At 47.3% G+C, this 20283-nt stretch overlaps 8 protein-coding genes across 8 annotated transcripts; 1 reads left to right on the forward strand and 7 right to left on the reverse strand.

Annotated features, from left to right (window-relative positions):
• Positions 1-932: 932 nt before the first annotated feature.
• On the reverse strand, positions 933-2449 carry N7533_008733 (putative ubiquitin conjugating enzyme E2; the record flags this gene model as incomplete). Its single annotated transcript, XM_057105383.1, has 3 exons — positions 933-1988; positions 2061-2390; positions 2447-2449. 3 exons carry the CDS (start codon positions 2447-2449, stop codon positions 933-935), a joined length of 1389 nt encoding a protein of 462 aa, XP_056956832.1.
• Positions 2450-3288: 839 nt separating this feature from the next.
• On the reverse strand, positions 3289-3897 carry N7533_008734 (uncharacterized protein; the record flags this gene model as incomplete). The annotated part of the gene is made up of 2 exons (XM_057105384.1): positions 3289-3774; positions 3835-3897. 2 exons carry the CDS (start codon positions 3895-3897, stop codon positions 3289-3291), a joined length of 549 nt encoding a protein of 182 aa, XP_056956833.1.
• A 1317-nt stretch (positions 3898-5214) lies between these two features.
• Positions 5215-6075, reverse strand: N7533_008735 (oxygenase MpaB family protein; the record flags this gene model as incomplete). The annotated part of the gene is made up of 1 exon (XM_057105385.1): positions 5215-6075. The coding sequence occupies one exon, from the start codon at positions 6073-6075 to the stop codon at positions 5215-5217; it is 861 nt and encodes a 286-aa protein (XP_056956834.1).
• A 3102-nt stretch (positions 6076-9177) lies between these two features.
• N7533_008736 (uncharacterized protein) lies at positions 9178-11059 on the forward strand (the record flags this gene model as incomplete). The annotated part of the gene is made up of 7 exons (XM_057105386.1): positions 9178-9605; positions 9670-9753; positions 9826-10330; positions 10380-10516; positions 10572-10620; positions 10674-10995; positions 11052-11059. 7 exons carry the CDS (start codon positions 9178-9180, stop codon positions 11057-11059), a joined length of 1533 nt encoding a protein of 510 aa, XP_056956835.1.
• An 823-nt stretch (positions 11060-11882) lies between these two features.
• On the reverse strand, positions 11883-12252 carry N7533_008737 (uncharacterized protein; the record flags this gene model as incomplete). The annotated part of the gene is made up of 2 exons (XM_057105387.1): positions 11883-12124; positions 12186-12252. 2 exons carry the CDS (start codon positions 12250-12252, stop codon positions 11883-11885), a joined length of 309 nt encoding a protein of 102 aa, XP_056956836.1.
• A 715-nt stretch (positions 12253-12967) lies between these two features.
• N7533_008738 (uncharacterized protein) lies at positions 12968-13780 on the reverse strand (the record flags this gene model as incomplete). Its single annotated transcript, XM_057105388.1, has 1 exon — positions 12968-13780. One exon carries the CDS (start codon positions 13778-13780, stop codon positions 12968-12970), a length of 813 nt encoding a protein of 270 aa, XP_056956837.1.
• A 471-nt stretch (positions 13781-14251) lies between these two features.
• Positions 14252-15592, reverse strand: N7533_008739 (uncharacterized protein; the record flags this gene model as incomplete). The annotated part of the gene is made up of 1 exon (XM_057105389.1): positions 14252-15592. One exon carries the CDS (start codon positions 15590-15592, stop codon positions 14252-14254), a length of 1341 nt encoding a protein of 446 aa, XP_056956838.1.
• Positions 15593-16566: 974 nt separating this feature from the next.
• N7533_008740 (glycoside hydrolase family 35 protein) lies at positions 16567-19919 on the reverse strand (the record flags this gene model as incomplete). The annotated part of the gene is made up of 7 exons (XM_057105390.1): positions 16567-17036; positions 17095-17589; positions 17656-18024; positions 18072-19022; positions 19043-19445; positions 19489-19734; positions 19803-19919. 7 exons carry the CDS (start codon positions 19917-19919, stop codon positions 16567-16569), a joined length of 3051 nt encoding a protein of 1016 aa, XP_056956839.1.
• Between the last annotated feature and the right edge of the window lie 364 nt (positions 19920-20283).

Raw genomic sequence — 20283 nt, forward strand, 5'->3', positions numbered from 1 at the left:
TCGGTTGCTATTCAAACCCAATCAATGACCTCAATTCCTTCATCCCCCCTATGTTCGAACGTCCTCCGGGGCTCGTATACTTCCTTTTTTGTTATATGCTGTGCAGCGGTTGTTTGTCTTTTTTTGTGAGCATTTCAAATCTTCAGGAGAGAAAGAGAAAGAGAAAGTATCCCATGCTTGAGCTTGTGTCTCGGTCTTTCTTTCACCCAATCGAGGTCGTGGTCATCATTGATTGATTGCTGGAGAGATTCGAGGGGAAAGATTGTTGCTCGATAGTTTCCAAAGTGGAATTCAATTAATCCAGGTATTTACATAGTTCTTCTGTGTGGTGATCGTAGACAGTAGAATTGGTAGCAACTACTACTAGTAGGTAGTAGAGGTCGACGTAGAGGTCGACCGTGTAGATCGATTTCAAGTTAAAAGGGATTCTGCTTGATTACTACTACTACTACTACTACTACTACTACTACTACTACTACTACTACTACTACTACTACTACTACTACTACTACTACTAGCTCCTAGAGTGTACAAGGGCTCGGATCGATATCTTTCGATCAGCAACAATAAGAAACTTGGAAGGCCACACCTCCCAACTGGAATATAGTCTCGAAGCACCGCTACTATCTACAAGGATACACACACACTGGTAACTTTCACCTTCAGAACAGCCAAATAACAAAACCCCAGTATCAGAAAATGCACAAAAATAATGATTTCAACTCCGAGTTCCTAGACTACAAAAAAAGCCACATCTAAGTCCTGAACCATCGCAGGACAACCCATGGGTATCAGATTAAAATCACATCCGGCTCCGACCATTTATGCCGCAGAAATAGCCAAAAAAAAAGAGAAACAAGGCCGAGAAGAAGAATAATGTGATTCTTCCAGATATCCACATCTTCCCAGCACTGGCAAAGCGCAGCGCAGCATCAAAGTCTCCGCACACCGATCCTGGGCTTCGCCTTCGGAGCACCCTTTCGAGTGCCGGAAGGACCCTTCTTCACTAACTTCTGGATCGGAGCCGTGAGGGATGGGATGGGCTTGATTCCTGTTTTGGCGTTGAGGAGGAGAGGTGCTCGTGCTGTATCACCGCGGTGCGGGCTTGGTAATTCGTGGACATTGTGTGGCATCCCGAGAGCAGGAGCAGTTCCGAAACGAGATGAGAAATCGGAGACAGTGCGGTCTGGGACGTCTTCGTAGATTTGCAGGTCATCTCTGAGTCGGAAGGGGGGGATTGTTTGCGGGGTGGGTGGTGGTAGGGGTTGTTTGCTGAGGAAGATGCGTTTTGGAGATTTGCGCGGGGAGCGAGAGCGGGAGCGGGTATTTGGGTGGTGGGTAATTGTGTTTGCTGTTATGTTTTGGTCGGAGGTTGATGGGTGGTTATTGTGGTGGTCTTGGTCGTCGTCTGTGTCGATGATCATCATTTCCGCATCTTCGTCTGGGTATTGGAGGGAGAGGACGGAGAGGGGTCGTTTGCCGGGGGCTTTGCGAGGGCTTGGTGGGGTGAGGGTTTGGTTTTGTCGGGTTGGGGTTGGAGAGAGGGAGGGGTTGTTTTCTTTGCTTGCGCTGGCTGGGTCTTCGTTTTCGCTATCGCTCATGTTTTCGTCTTGAGATGGTGTGAGAACGGTTGGTGGTTGGGATGGGTGGGAGGATTGTTGGTTGGTTGGGAGTGGAGGGGCAGTTGGAGCTCTGCGGGTTGATTTCATTGTCGTTCCGGTGTTTAGACGGGGGTGTTTGCGAGGTCGGGGGTGGGCTGTTGTCTCTCTTTCCTCCTTCTTCTCCTCCTCGGAGATGGAGTCCGGATCTTCGCCTCTGTATTTTGCCTCTCGAACGGCTGTTGCGTAGTCCGGTGGGACGGGGGCATGGATGGAGGTCATGAGTTTGGCTTGGTGGGCGAAGGTTTGAAAGTCTTCTCGTAGGAGATTCCCTGCACTGGAATTGAGAGCGGAGTCTGGGTTCGGATTGATGAGGAGGCATGAGATTGTCTAGCGGAGAGAGGTCAGCACAAAGTATCGTGATACAACAGACGAATCGAAGTCTTCAGCTTTATAACTTACTACAAGGACATCACGGAGGGTCAGTTTTGACTGCCAGTCTCGCTTCAATGTATCCACGCATACTGCGCCTGTGTTCTCTTCGACATTTGGGTGCCAGATTTTGGTCCGGAAGGTCGCCTTAGGCGGGCTCTTGGGGTAGTCTGCCGGCATCTTGAGATGTAATCGCCATAGACCCTGCGAATATGGAGTACCCGCCGGACCAGCTAGGAGAATGGCGAGCTGTGACAGGTCATCGGCGAGGTGGCTGTCAGCTGGTGCCAGCATGTAGTACGGTGGTAGCTCGTGGTGGAGGGCAGCATGGTCTGCTGCCAACCGGCGCAAGTTGGAAGGCTGAATAGAACTGTTAGAGATACTGTGATAGCTGCATTGAAGTAGCGAGCACTTACCATGACGAGGATGATGCTGCGATTGCGATGACGAAGTTGGTTGATAACAACAAACAGAAGAGTTGGTTACTTCAACGACGGGTTGGGGGCTAGTCCCCTTTGGGATCACGTGTTACGCGACGCGACGCGTTTCAATTACATCCCAATTAGGAAGGACTTGCACGATTTCTCTCTTGACACTACGCTCGATTACACCCTCTTACATTCTATTACACAATATTGTCCTTGATTGTACTTTGTTATCAGAGTTCTCCGTATCTTCAGAAGCCACAATGGACAGGGAAGAGTGGATACATCACATTCCATGGAGTGGATCTATCTAGTAGAACGGTGGAGATGAGTTCTTGCCCAGTGCATTGCATTGTGTAGATTGCAGGATTAGAGTTGGATGGAGCAGGTGGATGTATCTCCTGCAATGCAATGCACCTGACTGATATCTCACTCTACTTCTACTTCAGATCGATTGCCCAGGGGTAATTGTCATCGATTGTCACCAATCTTCTCATATTGACCACGAATTAAGCTAATCGTACCTCAAAACCATGAATGTAAAAGAGTAGGATCAAGAGGCAGAGTAGAAGATGCAAACACCATGAACATGCCATCACATTCACTGCATGATAAAAACGAAAAATCACAAAAAGTTCGAACCAGGGCCCATAGATGATGGAATTACATGTCCCCCCAAAATTAATAAAGTGTCAAAGGAAAGGAAGAAAAGAATTATCTCGCTTGCATTTTTCATATCCCTCGTCTCGACCCGGGATAAGGAGTATTCACTATTCCCGAGTCGAGTCCGCCATTCAAATGTATCCCAGCATAGCTACAGATAAGTAGCTCGCTTACAGAACGAAAGCAGCCAGGGCAGCACCGGCGACGAGACCGAGGCCAGCGGGGCCAGCAGTAGCAGCGGCACCGGTGGAGCTGGAGGAAGAGCCAGTGGAAGTGCCAGTGGCAGTTCCAGAGGAGGAGGAATCAGTCGAGTCGGTGGAGGTACCGGTGGAGGTGCCAGTGGAGGTGGTGGACTTGGTGCGAGTGCTGGTGGTCAGGCTCTTGCTGCCGCTGGCAGAGCTGGAGGCAGAGCCAGATGCGGTGGACGAGCCGTGAGCAGAGGAGCCGGTGGCAGTAGCGGTGCCAGTAGAAGTGGCACTGCCAGTCTGACCGGGGTAACCAGAGGCACCAGAGGGCTCAGAGGTCAGACCGGCGGGGATGCTGGCAGCGGGCTCCTGGGAGGTAACGGCGGCAGCTTGGGAGGTGACAACATCAGGCTGGCCAGTCACAACACCGTTGGAGTTGGTCTCGGTCAGATACTGAGTGGCAGGGTTGCTCTATTAGGTCTGAAGTTAGGGACATGGACTCGAGATGGTGGTTGAATGTTGGATACTAACCTGAGCAACAACACCCTGGAGGGCGAGAGCGGAGAGAGTAGCGAAGACGACGGAGTAACGCATTGTGAAAGTGATTAAGTCAACAAGTAACGAGTGTTGAATAGATTAGACGGAGTGAACGACCGTGGGGTGTGAGGGTGAAGGTGAAAGTGGAAATGGAGGAGAGTTAGGGTAAAAAACAAAAACAAGAAATGGGTGTCCAGGAGATACGACATGGTCTTATATGCCAGCCCCCGGCCCTGAAATGGCATCAGCTCTGGCCAGTCAATGGACCAGTGAGCATGCAGACTACAGCCTGGCTGCAGTTCTAGTGCGGCGCTGGATCTGCAAGGTCGGTACTGGGCTGCTATTTTGGTTTGGTCCGTCACACCGGCTGCCTGCCGTGCTGCTTCGATACGTAAGCCGTTGAATATTCAGTGTTTACGGAGTATTCTGTACTGTTCCATCACTTATTCCCTCTGTCATTCCTCCTCAAATCTGCTGATGCTTGGCTAACTTCCAAGTTTAGCATCGCCCCACACCGTCATCTATTCGCGGGACCCGAGTCGAGTGGCGTTGTTAGTCCGAAAGTACATCCTGCCGAGCCCCAAAGGGAAAACAAGAAATTAGGGGTGGCAATGCCTCCTCTCCGTCCTGCCTGAAGACCCTTCAGCCTAATCTAGGGTCACAGTAACCCTGAATGCTGCGTTGTTGACTTTGTATCATCCGGGGTATATGGTACCCTCTTGGGTGGACCGCGTGGAGGCATACGAATCTCGGGCTTCGCCAGCCACTCACCATCGACCCACAGACCGACGATCCAAACATTTGGCCTCCTCGGTCCCAAGTCCGATTTTCCAGCTGTTAGAGGCTAGACCTATTCTCGATCCTCAGTGGCGCTGGTGAGACAATAGAGACCACTCTCCCGTCTCCAGCGATCAGCACCTGAGACATCACATTGACCATTCGTTTTTTGTTTTTTTTTTCTTAGCACATACGAGGGATAGTTTTCTTTTGTTGTTGTCTTTCGCGATGTCGCGATCGACCGAGAAAGGATCGCCTGCGTCTTGCACCTGACCCAGTCGGCATGGCGTTTGATTATTGCAATATTCTGTTGATCCTGCCGCAATATGCAAGGCCCTTCCCTTTTTCTTTTGTTTTTGACAGAGCTCCACTTCCTGCTGCCCTACTGACTCTTCTCCACTCACAAGGCATAGATCGACATTGATTTGTCTTGGAGAAAGACAACCCCGACCTATTAATATACCTACACTCCGTACACAGTGCGTTTGTCAAAGTTTCATGCATTCATCGCGAGACCCTACTCCGTACTCCGTACAGTGCCATCTTGTCTCTCCCGAAAAAATTATTCAAGGAATTCTCGAAACATGCCTCAAAACCCTAAGCCCCTACCCAATGTCCAGTCTGTTTGATCCTCCGCACCGCCTTCCGCAAATCCTCCATGTAAATATCATGCTGTCGCTGCTTGATACTCTGCGGGATCCACGGGTACATGAGTCGAGTAGACGCCACAAACGCCTGATAAGCAACCCGGCTCGCGGGAGTTGGCTGGAGATCATATTCCAGCGCCAGACGCTCCGGCAGCCAGTTGACAGTGATAATCCGCGCTAGCGGCATAGATGCAGCCACACCGAGCGGGAGGTTGGTTGGATACAGCAAGTCCCGACTCAACTTCCGTGCCATATCAGTGACCTCCAACGTGGCAATATTATGATCCCAATAAGTCCAGAACTCCGCCAGCGTGGCCGGCCACATCTCTGGCGGCATGCGGAGTGACGTTCCGAAGATAGCCGACTCTTTGAGCAGCACCTCCATCTCCGCGTCGGACATCTTGCCGAAGAAGGCTTCGCGCACTAGGATTATGCCAAAGAAGAGAGTCGCTGCTGTCCACTTGTGTAGCTCGGGGTCATTTGCGTCGTAGTCGTCGCCCTTGACGCGCGCGTGGTACTTGTGGATGACGGAGAAAATGGCATGCTTTTCCTCGGGGGTACCGCATACGGCGGCGTTCAGGAAGCGCGCGGTGTTGCGGAGGCGTTGTGGGATTCGCGTCGCGAAACTAGAGTGCTTATAGCTGCCCTTGGCGAGGGCGGGGTGAGCGAACTGGCATAGGATGGCTACTTGCCCTCCTAGTAAGTAGATGTCATTCTCCACAACGTTCCGGAGTTCCTTTGGTTCTGTGATGGGTTGGAAGATGGGCGCTGTGTTTGTGGGTTTCACTGGGGTCTCTTCATCGTTCGACATTATGATGATTTCTTTTGCAATATTCTCAACGATTGCTGTGCTCTATACCTGGCCTTTGCAGTTCATGCAAGGCGTGTGTGGAGATATATCAGATCTTCTCAGTAGTGGAGCCGCGGACCGAGGATCGCGGGATGGTAGATTCGTCTAAGGGAAAGGGTCTGAAGATCGTGTGCTGTCCACTCTGCACCTGAGCATATGAAGTTGACACCTGCTATTTGGCATGAGCGGCTTACAAAGTTCTAAGATTTCCCTGCGATCGAGGTTCCCCGTGATGCCCATCTGCGACGAATCAATCTCGGGAAGACTTTCCCCTCCTTCCAAGCTTCCGGCTGTCACATGCTGGGGGAATTCATAATTTGTCGATCACTGCACATTTCCTCTAGGCACTAATTTTCTTTCCCGTCGGAAAGCCCTTTCCTTTTCGCATGGGAATACTGTCATGACTCATTTCTCTACTGTGGTCTAACTTCGATGAGAATTCTCACACATAATCAATCTATTTCCCCCTAACAAACTGAGTGCATAGTTAACGAGGAAGTCCCGTTGCTGTATGTTCGTACTGCTGACTTTCAGTAGATTAGCTTAAACTCACTCCACACTATCTGGAGGCTGCGTCGGTGGTATAACATAAACAGACCTGTAATATCGTTCTAGAAATATTGTATCTTTGAATAAGCCTTGACAACTTTCTCAGCGGCAAGACCTCGTGACTCCTTAAGAGCTGTAAGCATGTGAAATGACATGTACCTTTAGAAAAGGCCTGCTTCAATGTGATCCAAGCCTGCTTTTCATAGGCTGCTGCGTCTCACTCAGACTTGAAATAACTTTGATAGCACGAAAGCCCCAGTTGCTACGTAAAATACTTAGTGTTGTTTCCGGAGCGGGTAGAGCTGCACAAAAAGCTCTCCCCTGGTACATTACAATAGTCTACCTCTCAAACCACCCGTATTCATTATACGCTTATAAGCTTATTATTTTCCGCACTATGTCAATGCCAGCGTCAGTGTCGGCGTCGGTAAACGTCATCACAGGTAAAGTACACATTCACTGTGTCCCAGTGACTCGAAGCTTTAGCAGCACGTATTCACCTGAGCTAAAATTCTGACGAGTACCACTTGACTGATCAAAAGTGAGCTAGTACAGACACAAATCGAGCTCCGAATCATGGAAAGAAAATAACTCCTACAGGAAGCCTTTTCAATACTACGTTCGGCAACAAATCTCTTGGCATTGTTTAAATTCCCACGATTGCGTAGAAGGGTGGCATTAAGGACCCCATGTCGCCTATGCCAGAGTCTGGAGTGGTACATCCGAGAAACAAGTGAATAATATTTATCTTCAAGTTACGTGGGGGATAAAGTCTGTTTAGTTTACGAAGGCCGCAAGCTCCCATAAAGCGAAACAAGACCTTCCACAGCATTGTGATATTTGAAATTGTCATGTGAGCAGAATCTTCGAAGAGGCGCTCTCAAGCTTTTAGACCAGCCTCTTGAGACCCTTAGAATGCGAACTTGCATGCTTGCATGCTTGCAGCTCGGAATCTGACCCCGTATCATTAATTTCAGGGTTCTAAAGTTATACCCTACCACTGTAGCTTGCTTATCCTGAGCTTCCTTCTTTTGGAGGAATAGAATAGCGGGGACACATCATATCTGACCGGCCTTTCTGGATTAAATCGTCCGAGTAAGCTGAATTATGGTCGAGGGGTTGAGAAACAAGAAGGAACAGTTGTATCGCTGGTTAAGCCTTTCATAATTCACATCCAAATTTGTTAATCACACTGACCTATCGATCTCATATCCAGTGACACTAAATTATCTTATTTCTCATCCAATATGATTGTCATATCTATCTTCATGAATATTCTTTTGTGCCTTGCCTCTTAGCCACGGCGAGTGCAGTACTGGCACGCAGCGAACAGGGAAGCAACTCGACCCGGAGTCTCGTGAAAAAGCTGACCTTGTCTGTGAAATTGTGCATGTTGTAACCACTGTCGACTGCTGGTACTGGCCAAGCCACGCTAGTACCTGACATGGAAATTCAAATTACATCGTGACCGCGTTTGCGGGTTCGACCTATCACAACTTCAACTGCTATTTGAACGGCCAAACCATTAGAGGAATTGCGTAAGAATATTTTGCTTTACTAGAGAGATATACTGTAATACATGATCTTTTTTAGTGCTTGGGATTATGCCAATGACTACGACTGCTTCGTTCCCGGGTATTATACTGATTCTCATTGTACCCACGGTATGTCTTGTCTATTTGTCTCCAATCTCTTTTTTCGGAATATTCTAATCTAATAATTCATCGAAGCGGCCCTCGAGACATGTCCCTTTTAGACTCACCGAGCTGGGATTTATGGCGATCCGCGATTTCGGTTTGGGTCTTGGGTGTTGAGGTGCGCTGGCGAATTGGTAGTTGCTATGGCTTCTGGTTGGGCATAAATTGCTGGAGGCAGAAAGAGGACAAGATGTTAGGTTTGTTTCACAACACAATATTGAAAGGAAGAAAAGCGAAAAAAGGAGAGTAAAAACGAAAAGAAAGTCTTTTTTCAGGGTAATAAATACTATTTGATGCTCTGAGAGAATTTCCGATTTAGATTTCATACCCTAGAATCCCCAAGCGGAGTCAGGGAGATTAATCTGTTATATACCGGTCAATTATTCATACTTGATAGATATAGCCGGTAGGGAATAGAGTATGGCTTACAGGGTCGGATATCTGGATATCCGACCAGCAACGATACTAAACACTTACCCCAGCCCGGTACTTTGCTGGTGATTATTTGCCACTCTCCGTCAGAACTGCAAGAAAAACAAAGACCAAGGGACGAATGGGCTGTCGGAAACAGGTAGTGAATTTAGTTGAAAAGCTCCTATTTGTGGAAGGATTTCGGGCTAGCTTCGTAGCGACATATTCAACCCCATACCCCGCAATCCCCGCATCTACCATACACTGCATGTTGACATTTGCATAAAAGCGATATTCCGCGGCGGAAGAGCGTTCATCCAAGATACGTATAAAGAAGCGAGTCACATAGCTAGATTAAATAGCGAGTCCTCAGGGCTGATTCGAAGTCACTCCATTTACAACCGAAATGTTTCATGAATTGATTATATTATCCCTGCTATGTCTGGTGGCAGCAAGACGTGCAGAACAATTCAATGAATCCCTGAATGTTAAGCTTCCAATATTCACGGTTCAAGGCGCCGTATCCGATAATTCCTCGTCGGTCCGCGTTTTTCGTGGTATCCCTTATGCTGAGCCTCCTCTCGGAGACCTTCGTTTCCGACCTCCTGTTACCAAGAAACCCGTATCCGGTATCATTGATGCGACAAAGTACAAAAATATATGTCCTATCTGGAACCAGGGAGGCCCGAGTGTCTATAGCGAGTACATTACTGGCGATCAACCCTATTCATACTTGGAGCAAGGGGAAGATTGCCTTCATGTTAATATATGGACTCCTATCAATGCAACATATCACAGCAACTTGACAGTCATGATCTGGATTCATGGCGGCGGGTATATCTCTCTACTCAGTAACTGCCGAGCTCGCATGAGTCAAACTAATAAACCTGTGAACTAGAAATACTGGTGGTAACGCCGCTCAACCATTCAAAGAAGGCACTTTCATTGCTCAGAACCAAAATGTCATTGTAGTCTCTCTAGAGTAATCTATTCCCTGGGCTCCTTTTTCCGAATCGGGAAATTATTCATTTTGCTAATTTTGTGCTTTTGCTAGCTACCGATTGAACATTTTTGGCTATCCTGGCTATGTACCCGCATTCGGAGGTAGCAATCTGAATCCTGGCCAGCTTGACATTCGAAAAGCCGTCGAATGGACCTATACATATATCAGATTTTTTGGAGGAAATCCAGAGAGTATGGTTCTCTTTGGGCAATCTGCCGGTGGAGCGAACGTTGATTACTATAGTTACGCCTGGTCGACTGATCCCCTTGTAAAAGGGTTTATATCAGAAAGCGGCGTCGCAGGATCATTTGGGAATTTCGACCTGCCTGGTAACAACTGGACGTATGTGGTCGATCACTTTAACTGCACTGGCAACCAAGACCAACAGCTTAAGTGTTTGCAAGAAGTCCCGTGGAAGGACTTAATTGACCTCTCCTACTCTTACAATACCACATTGAATGATGGCAAAAAACTGAGTTTTGGCCCCCAGCCGGATAACCAAACAATTTTCAGCGATTACAATGATCTCAGGCGGCGGGGACAGTATGCAAAGGGTGTAAGTTCGAATCAAGCAGTTTTTCATGCTGGAGCTGAATCTAGAATAGGGCTATCTAACTGGTAACAACGCAAATGAGGGCGAAAGTCTCATCACGCCATTTTCTGAAACAAGTGGACCGAATCAGACCTTGGTTTATGTTCAATCCGATCTACTTTTCAATTGCGCAAGCAATTCATCAGCAACGTGAGTCCCTATTCTCGGCCGGATCGTGCGATAAATACCTAACATCAATTCTCAGTGAGCGCTCGGACAATGAAACTCCGCAATGGAGATACTATTACCGTGGGGTGTGGCCTAATCAAAACCCCTTCTCTTGGCTTGGATCCTATCACTCGAGTAGATTAACCTCGAAAATGTTGCGCATGAGTCTTGGCTGACCTTTGTCTCAGGTGAAATTCCTCTGATTTGGGGCACCGCCGAAACCTGGGGAGGTAACAAGCTCGGTGGTCCTAATACACCCGAAGAGGCCGCTTTTAGCCGGTACATTCAGAAGGCATGGGCAACCTTTGCTAAAGATCCCATCAATGGTCTTTCCAGTTTAGGCTGGCCAACGTACAACATAAACGAGAATACATTGATCCAGCTAGCGTATAATGGCTCAACAATCCCACAATTCGTGAACCCTGTGGTGGCTGATGAGAACTGCACTTTGCCAGGACACTGTATGTTGATATTTCCATTCCAGCGTCGAGGTTATTATTAGCTGATAAAAGTCTAGCGGCCTAGCGCCTGGAGGGTAAGTCTTGCTAAGAAAGGGGCTATTACCTATAATACATTCAACATGTGAAAGGAAGGGGTGTCGAAAATTTGAGAGATGATTTGATTAAAATTTATGCCAGCAAGATAGCAAGTTCTCAAGATGAAGAAACGAAAAATCATAAGGTAATTTTTATGGCTCGCGTTCCGCAAAGAGTTTGTGCGGTTTAAGATCCGAAAATTAAATTGCAATTGGTAATGTCCAAATATTCCATGAATCCTAGTACTGAGATCTTGAATCTGGATTATTTTTAAAACTGAGCAATCAAATCCCGCATTCAGAATACTAGAATAATCTGAAAAAAAAGAACACAAGCCCCTGACAATAAACAAGACGGGGAAACAGATCAGGTACTTCAAGCTCCGATAATACGAGCTAGACAGTGGATAATTTTCTTAGCAGAATTCTGGAATGAAAATATTGAATCCCATGGTAGCAATGAAATTGATGTAGCCAAAAGGATGTGTTCCAAATCTATTTCAGTTCGTCACATCGCACTGCAATTATCTCCAAAGCAAACACCTCTCACCAAGACTCAATCGACTTGACTGCAAGATTAACTCACACAACTCTCTATCCCTGCTGTGATATTATCGTGTTTCGGGTTCCTGCTGAAAAAGGAAGACGGGTGCTTATTTAAGAAAATTACACTAGTACCCATTGATATTATTAACACAATAATTTGGCAGCCTCTGAAACCCAGGCTTTCTTTTGCCCGCACAAGTCGGGCCATTTCTTGGTAATGGTCAGATAAAACTGCAAGATAAATGGAGAGCTCGAGGAACCAAAATCTTACATCGTGCCAAGAGTGCATGAATAGCCGTCGGTATCAACAGCGAATGAGCCCGCATTTGTTTGCCATTCCTTTCTGATCGAATGAGCCGTTCCAGGTCCTTTACATTGGCTGTAGCAGCTCCCCTTGAAGTTGAAGTCATGGCACACTCGGATTCTGACACAAACCCTCGGCTCAAGGACTGTAGTCTCGGATTCGGCTTCGGGAATGGCTTCGGGGATGGGATTAGGGTCGGCTATGGCTGGTCAATAGAAGTCCATATGGATAGGATTGATTCAAGTTGGATGAGTGGTTTGAGTCACCTTCAGCCAAGGCCACGGTTCCATTGGTCAAGAACCCCAACATTGCGATCAAGGCGAAGAGTTTCATTTTGACGTTTCTTGTGATCGGGTAGAGGCCTCGTGTATTTGATGTAACCTTCAAATCAAAGGCTAGTCTGAGAGTAACTATCAGGGTATTTATAACCTTCCAGAAATTTCATTATTATCTGTGTTACATTATACTCACTTGGCCCTCACGCCGTGATATTTTAGTTGCATAATCAAAATGTAGACTTTACAGTGATTAACGCTCAAACTTAACATGAAACCCAATAGCTAGTTCAGCAGCATAATACATACAAGATCATTACAAGAGGCGTTTCAATTTTTATCTCGCCTGCAGAGTCTCTGCATCCTTGCCCTGCATATCTTTGCCGCTTCTCGCATTTTTAAGGCGGTTGGTTGCCTAAGCCACACCATGTAACCACCATGGAGAGTTGATGGACCTTTCCAGGTCGCCAAGCTAAAATTCATGTCATTTGTACCTATAGCCATGTATCGCACAGCCTCGTATATGTCGCTCAATATCCAAGCATCCCACGTACTGGCTCCTACTGCACATCTGTTTTAGTAGAACTTCAGCCAACCTGTTGAGAAGGGCCTATTAGTTTCGCGATACATGATGAGGCAGTCAAAAAAAATCTTTATTTAATAGTACTCTCTACTCCCTTCATCGGCTTTAGTTGCTTATGCATTATTATCTCCAGCTTTGATAACGAAAAGTTATTTGATCCCCAGAATAACACTCGGTAGTTAGCAGGCTTTTATGACTCATAGTTTTCGAATAACAAATCAGATGTCAACAAACCAGCCCTCAGAAAAGCGTCGTACAGACGATCTCTCGTGTCCGCATCCTCGCTGGACAGACACCTCTCGTCCTCATTGGAAATATCCGAGGTACTTCCCATATCTGCCGACAGAATAACGTCATGCTTAGCGACAATATCTTTATACAAATCTGCCCAGAAACCACCCGAGTTGAAAAATGGCGTGTTGACATTCACAGGCGATGGCCCTCCGAAGAATATGGTCACACCAATGGGGAAGAGATAGCCCGGTAGGGATAGAACCCATTCAAAGAGAGTTCCCATCCGTAGTCCCTCACCCTGGCGAGGCCCTCTTGATCTCTTAAGGCTCACTCCTTCAGCGTTCACACTCCTCGTTATTGAAGCAAGTGTAAATGCCGGTGGTTGTTGGGTCAACATGCGTCGCCAACTTGCTTCAGGACGAAGATAGGCAGACTCTTCTGTTGGGCGGAGAGCAATATCGACGCTTGTGAGGTCAACAAACTCGGTTGGCTGATTGATGGATCGGTCATTTTTGGGAATTAATGTCGGAAACTTGGTCGCTAGAAGCGGATTGAAGATCGGCGCTAGACTTGTTTCTGTTGTGCTGATTGGGCGAAGAAATAATTTCGCTTGCAGGGATGGAGTGTCTTTGATGACGGCTCTCCACATCCGAGAGACTCGCTGGGCGGAAACAAGCAGCGTTTGCAGGTCTAGTTCTTGCAGGACCAAGGTGAGGATCTCTGGCAACGCGAGCACCCTAGTCTGCGCAGCCATCTTGGCACTTTGCATTATTGTTGGTTCTGGAATGAAGTACGCTGCTGGTCCGTTTCCTAGTATGATGAAATGAAGAGACTAAATTAATCCACAGCATTTAGAAATAAAGGTTGTCAGCTGGGCCTGGGCTGTGCTATCAAGGTGAAGGTTGCCTAGTCAGCCGCATGATATGGGGTTGTTTACGCGTCGAGTCCGGTCGCAGCCTACGATCACCAAGGCGACCGAGTTTTTATAACTATCAGCCATCGCTACCATTGCCTCAATCCTGTAGTGAAGTTGAATTTAGTACTTAATTTTTTTGACAAATATTCCAAATTTTAATTTTCTACGGTGCATGTGTGGGTAGTGCTTCAATTCAACAAAGTAATCATCAATCTATCTCATTCAGACGAAAAGGCTTGTGTAAGTAGTCGCGTCACTAATAAAGCAATTCTGTCTATAAACTCTTTTGGAAATACTATATTATAGATATTAATAAACTTAATCTCACGACAGAGTTGCCAGACCAGAGCTATCAACGTTTCCATAGATCCACTGGCTGAAGTTGCTTGGGGCGGCCTGGTTGCAGGGAATACCGGAACCCTTCTTGTTGACGAGATTTGTGCACTGGAACAGCTCGCGCTGAATATCGGTGTCATAGTAGGGAAGACCAAGCGAGGCGTTGACGCTCGTGATGTTCACATTGTCGAAAGTGATGTTGGGGCAGGGACGCTCATCGGAACAGTAGAGAGACGCAGCAATGTTGAACCGGGATGTACCGCGAATATCTTGCCACTTGACGTCTTCAATCTGGAGCTTCGATGTGTTGCAGCCCTTGTCGGAATCGGCCGAGTAGACACACTGCGACATTTGAATGGGCAGTCCCACATTCTCCATCGTGAAGTTGCGGAAGGTAATGTTCTTGACCAAGCCGGTACCACCACCACCCCAGTCACCATTGCTAGGGGTATAAATGCGTGTTCCTTGCCAAGTCTTGATGTATGCACCGTCCATTGCGTTCTTGATGTGAACGTTTTCGAAGGTGGTGTTGAGGTTGTAGTCGGGGGTCTCGGGGTACTGTCCAATAGATCCAATTGTGATTCCGGTACCACCTTCACAGTAAATGTTCTTGGCGTGTAGGTTTGTGGTATTTCCCTTGGCAGCAATACAATCATCACCTGTAATAATTGTAGCATTTTCCACAAGGAGGTTGTCACTCTGCCAAGAGTCGTAACCGTCACAGTTCATCGTGTACCACTCGCTATCACTAGTAGCGTTCACGAACAGATTGGTCATAGATACATTCTTACTCGCCCAGACAAAGGTGGCCCAAAATTGAGGTTGGATGATCTTGAGCCCATCAACCCACAAGTTGGTTGAGTTGTAGAATGTCATACTCATCGGACGTCCAGGCTGGTTCGATTCGTTTTTGTTTGCATTGTACCAAGCTTGGCCTCCGCCATTGTAGAAACCGCCCTCGCCGTAGAAGTTCACGTTGGTACCTCCAAATAGCCAGGCAGTGACTTGATCTTGCAGAACGACACTGATGGCATGGGTTCTCCAGTAGGGGATGTTGGTAGAGAAGCGCAATTCTCCACGAAGATGAACATCGCAGTTCAATAGGTTGGTTGTATTGAGAACGGTGTTGACATGGAAGACGTTCTTTGAGAAGATGACAGTGCCGTTGGTGCCACACATCTCAAATGCTTGCTGAATAGATGGCGAGTCATCAACAGCCTGGCCATGGTGGACAAGGGATTCAGGGTACAGAGTGCATGTTGTGCCTTGGTTGTCAACCCAGGCCGCAACCAGGGTGACCCAGAGAGTAAGTCCCAATAACAAATTCATAGCTGTTCGTCTTGAATTTGTAAAACCCTAATACATAATATCCTACGGCGGCTGGCAACCTCTATATACTACTCCAATGCACGATTGCATGCGGTATTTCCCGCCGTATACCCCCACAGACATGGAGTTTGTCGACTCGGACGTTACATCATACTATCCACAGTCAACTATGGTTAAACAAATAGCCTGCAATTGCATATTTTTGTCAGGGAAAACGGCAATTGAGATGATTTATTTCAAAGGCCTAGTCAAGCGGGGTGACAAGGTCGGCTATTCTCCGAAGTTGATGATTCGTTCCTTGTTCAGGATGTCAGTAAAGCCCCGCATCTCCAGCCAGGGCCTTGGCGATAAAAGGCTTAGCTTAGGACTATCTTCTGGCATTCTAAGCCACTTACGGTATCCGGGGTGATGATCTTGATGTCTTTCTCTTCCTTTCAATAGAAACTTACCTTGGATATTTTGACCTGATCCAGGTATACAGGCATCTCGGGATATTGCTAGCCCGAATGGCATGCAGATTTCGTCGCACGCATAGGGAATTTGTTAAATGAGGATGAAACGGGAAATAAATTGACTCCCGAGTCTTCCTCGGGCTCTTCGTCATTAACTAAAGACCCCCACGGGACGCACAAGGGCACCCGCACCCCGGAATTTTCCCGAGACGAATTTTGCGCTGCAATATCGGGCCCAACCCCCGCCTCGTAACGAATTCTTACCCGAGATCGGCACCTGCTAACCTCCCCGAAATCGAATTGATCAGCGCAGAACTCGGCAATGAATCCATTCACTCCGTAGCCGTCCGTGAATGTACTCCATACAGCTTCTACTCTTCAGGTAGCCATGGATGGCGAGTACCAGCTTTTGAACCAAATTAGATTTCCAAAGGATAAAATGGTCCTCGTAAAAAAACCTTTATCCACACCAACGAACTCTTGAGCCTGTCGAAAATTTCGATCGAAATCAACCTACGACGCTCAGTATGCCCCATCGCGCTTGTGCCATTGAGAGATCGGACTCATTTCGATCGGCCGCGGGTAGCTGCTTTGAATCACAGGACCAGCAACCAAATTCAAATTTTCCACTTTCCCACCACCCTTCTCCAGTGCCCATAGACTCACAGCAAGATAATTTTCACCATGGTAGTCCCAAATACCCTCTGGAACCGGGAAAATATCTTGTGGTCCAATATTATGAATCCATTTGCCAAATTGATACCCATTTACATAGACCTGGCACCGGATACTGCTGGTTGTGTCGGTGCTGTTTGCGAAAGATAACGAAATCGGAATATCGTATCCAGTCGGAATGTCAAGTTTGAAAGTGGTCGCGTAGAATGCTACTCCTGGTCCACTGAGCCCCTCCATGGGGCCCAGTTTGCTGTCTTTCCAAGAGGAGATCGGAGCACCTGGTAGATGGTAGCCTTGTCGTTCGGCAAATAGTCCTCCTGCAAACGCGTTAGAGACTCTCGCGTGACACACTTCTATGAAAGATTTTGCTCCTACCTTCGTTCAGTGGACCTCGAGTGCGATCTCTAAAGCTTTCTCCACCCAGGTTGCCGGTGATCTTCCAGGACAAATCCGATTGATTGAATCCGGAAAGCGAATAGTTTAAAATTCCACGTGGGGTTTTCATGTCGCTCGACCCAGCTGAACCATTTTCCTCATATCCCATCTGGTCAATCAGAATAGTAATGGTATAGGTTTCCCCATTTTTCGCTGGGAGATCAAAGGCTTGATTCCACGAATAAGCTGTGATTTCCCCAGAAAATGAATCCACAAAGGTCTCGTTGAGCCATATAGAATGCCCATAAGCTGATCCGCCCTGGGTTTCTAGGCGGAGGCTCTTCCCTCCATTTGAGGTGAAACTGGTCCGGTATATGAGATATCCTGAATGGAATCCATAGTCCGAAGCATAGAGAGATATCGGGGTACTCAGATTGCGCTCAGTATTGTTGCTGCTAGATAGGGAAGCTTTTGTCCAGCGGCTATCATCGTAGTCTAAATATGAATAGATCAATTTTGGGATCCGTCAAGAATGGTGGATAATTGGCTGAATCTTCTGACCTTTCTGTATTTCTGGCAGAGCGTCGAGTACCTTCCAGCCAGTCTTTGAGAGGTCTGGCAAGGAGAAATCGGGTCCTTTGAAAACGACTGTAGCCTTTACAACGCCATGACTGTCTTGCTGAAATTCTGTTGGCGCATTATTCACTATCAAAGACTTGATATCACTTTCGGCACCGATGATCTCAATCTCTGTAGTAGAATTAAAATCTCCCATGAGATGCAAAGTGTTATCCGTAGCTTTGATGTCCCGAATCAAATACCCAGCCTTGATTATAGGAGTCGAGAGGAATGTAGTAGTGTTGCTATAGTTTCCCGAGACAGGATCGCTTGACAGATCAGTAGACCAATAATTGTAGGCAGAAAAGCGATCTAGCGATAATCAGAAGAGGGAAATTCATCTTTCAAGAGGTACTCACCAAGCAGGTAAACATAGAGACCGTTCGATAACTCAACAATTATTCTCTGATCACTCACAGTATACTGTAAGATTGTTGAGCCCTGCTTCTGGTCAAATTTGATAGAATGCTGGTCTCCCTCCAGGATGTGAGGGGTTCCACCACCGTGAATCCCGAGCTCATTGGTCTCGCCTGGCCCGCCATAGACGACGAGAATATAGCGATTTCCAAATTTTCTCCATGTGAAAACCTCCGCAGTCGAGTATAGCAGGTTGATACCACCAACATCGTAATCTGTAACATGGAATTTCGAATCGCGGCCCACAAGAGACAAGGATCCTCCGAGCTGGGGTATAGTAATATTTCCTTTACTCGTTGGCAGTGTGATATGATACTTTTCTGTGGACGTCTCAGTATAATCTGCATGTCGAAGAACAAAGAAGTTTGTTTCATTTCCAAACAATGCCGTCGTTGCGATCTTCATATTTCCAGTATAGGAGCCATTCGCATGGGTGTTGTTTTGCGGAATTGCAGTCGCATAAGCAGGAGAGGACTGAAGAAACATCGCCTGTAGCTTCAACTCGCTAAAGTTCTCCCGCTCGACGGTTCTCATTTCAGTGATTGGCGCGCCGTAGTCATAACTGGTATATCCTTCTGGGTATCCCATATTTCCCCAGTTAGTTCCGCCAACACCCATATAGACGTTGAAAATGGTGACTCCAAAGCTATAGAAATTCTTGAAAAAGACACGCTGGTACTCTGGTCCCTGCCTTGCTGCTGTCTTGTTGTAGCCGTATCCGCCCCAGGGATCCCAACTTCCGCCCTGACATTCAATCACCGAGTACGGCGTATTGGGTGCCATTTCTTCGTGCAAATCCCCATAGTTAGTCGGCAATGCATCAACCGGCCATTCTGATATGTCATCATTGAACCCTTTCACACGTTTAGCTTCACACTGATCCTTCTCCGATGCTGGTATATATGCCACTTACCCATAGGGTAGCTGTCATGCCCGTAAATCGGCCATTCGGGAGGTCCCTGGTCATAAAAAAACCCATGTGGGCTATTATCGTTGCTGATGAAAGGAACAACGATACCAGCATCACGATATTGTTGCTCGACAGCACGGAAATAGACAGGGTCTGGAAAAGGCGGGTCTCCTGATGAATACTCGTTCTCGGGCTGCACAAGAATCACGGGTCCCCCGTTTGTTATCTGCGCTTTCGCAATAATCGTGCCGATGCTGGAAACATAGTTTTCAGTTGCATCCATGTAAGTCGAGTTCCGCGTGCGAAGTCCTGTCGGAAGGCGAGCTAGCCATCCTGGAAACCCACCGCCGCTGACTTCTGCATTGATGTAGGGTCCAGGTCGTGCGAGGAGATAGATACCTTCGGTCTGGGGTTAATCTTCTGATTATTCTGTAAATATCCAAGCACACGCTCGATAGCTTACCGGCTGTCTTTGCCGCTTCGAAGAAAGGCTCAAGTGCAAATACTCCCTCTGTACTGAAATCACCCTCTTTACCCTCGAGCAGAGCCCAGTTGACGTAAAAGGAGACGCCATTGAATCCCATAGCTTTTACTTTCTGGAGTACATCCAGCCATAGCCCGGGGGCTGGGAGGCGGAAGGGGTGGAATTCCCCAGAGAAAAACATCACGCGCTGGCCGCGAACCATGATAGAATGCTTGACAGTTGGATTAGACTTTAGTTTTTTTCAAGGTAACTTCAGGTTGAAATTGGGAGTTTTCATACCTTATCCCATGTCACAATGTCCTGAGATCCTCCACCAAGCGATGCATTCGAAGCAGCAACCTGCTGCACGAAGATGCATGCCACTGACAAGGCAGCCAAAATAATTCTCAAAATCATGATTCACTGAGAGCTGGAGTACTACCCCAAGTCTTCGACGCAAACGAGCAAAATCTCTCACGAATGATGTGTCCGACTGTTTTTCCAGCAGGCGAACCGAGAAGTGAATAGTTGATTGGAATGTACTAATATCTCTATAAACCGAATTTTGCGGCTTCCTAGTAATGCATTTCCTGGTCGGGGTATTCTTTAGCGAATGCAACTGCACAGACAGTGAATTTTGAATGTAGAGTTTGGTATGTAGTAGATCTGCATCCTCGCACTGACGCTAAGCCCGTTCAGTCAGGAGGAGGAGAAGCCCAACGGCCTATGCGGGTCTACCCCAGAAGGCATAATCGCGCCGTAAACATGAAATTGGGGGGGG

Source organism: Penicillium manginii, assembly GCF_028828005.1.
Source record: "Penicillium manginii strain IBT 31320 chromosome Unknown utg000006l:1.0-4164085.0:1.0-4166146.0, whole genome shotgun sequence".
NCBI classification, from domain to species: domain Eukaryota; kingdom Fungi; phylum Ascomycota; class Eurotiomycetes; order Eurotiales; family Aspergillaceae; genus Penicillium; species Penicillium manginii.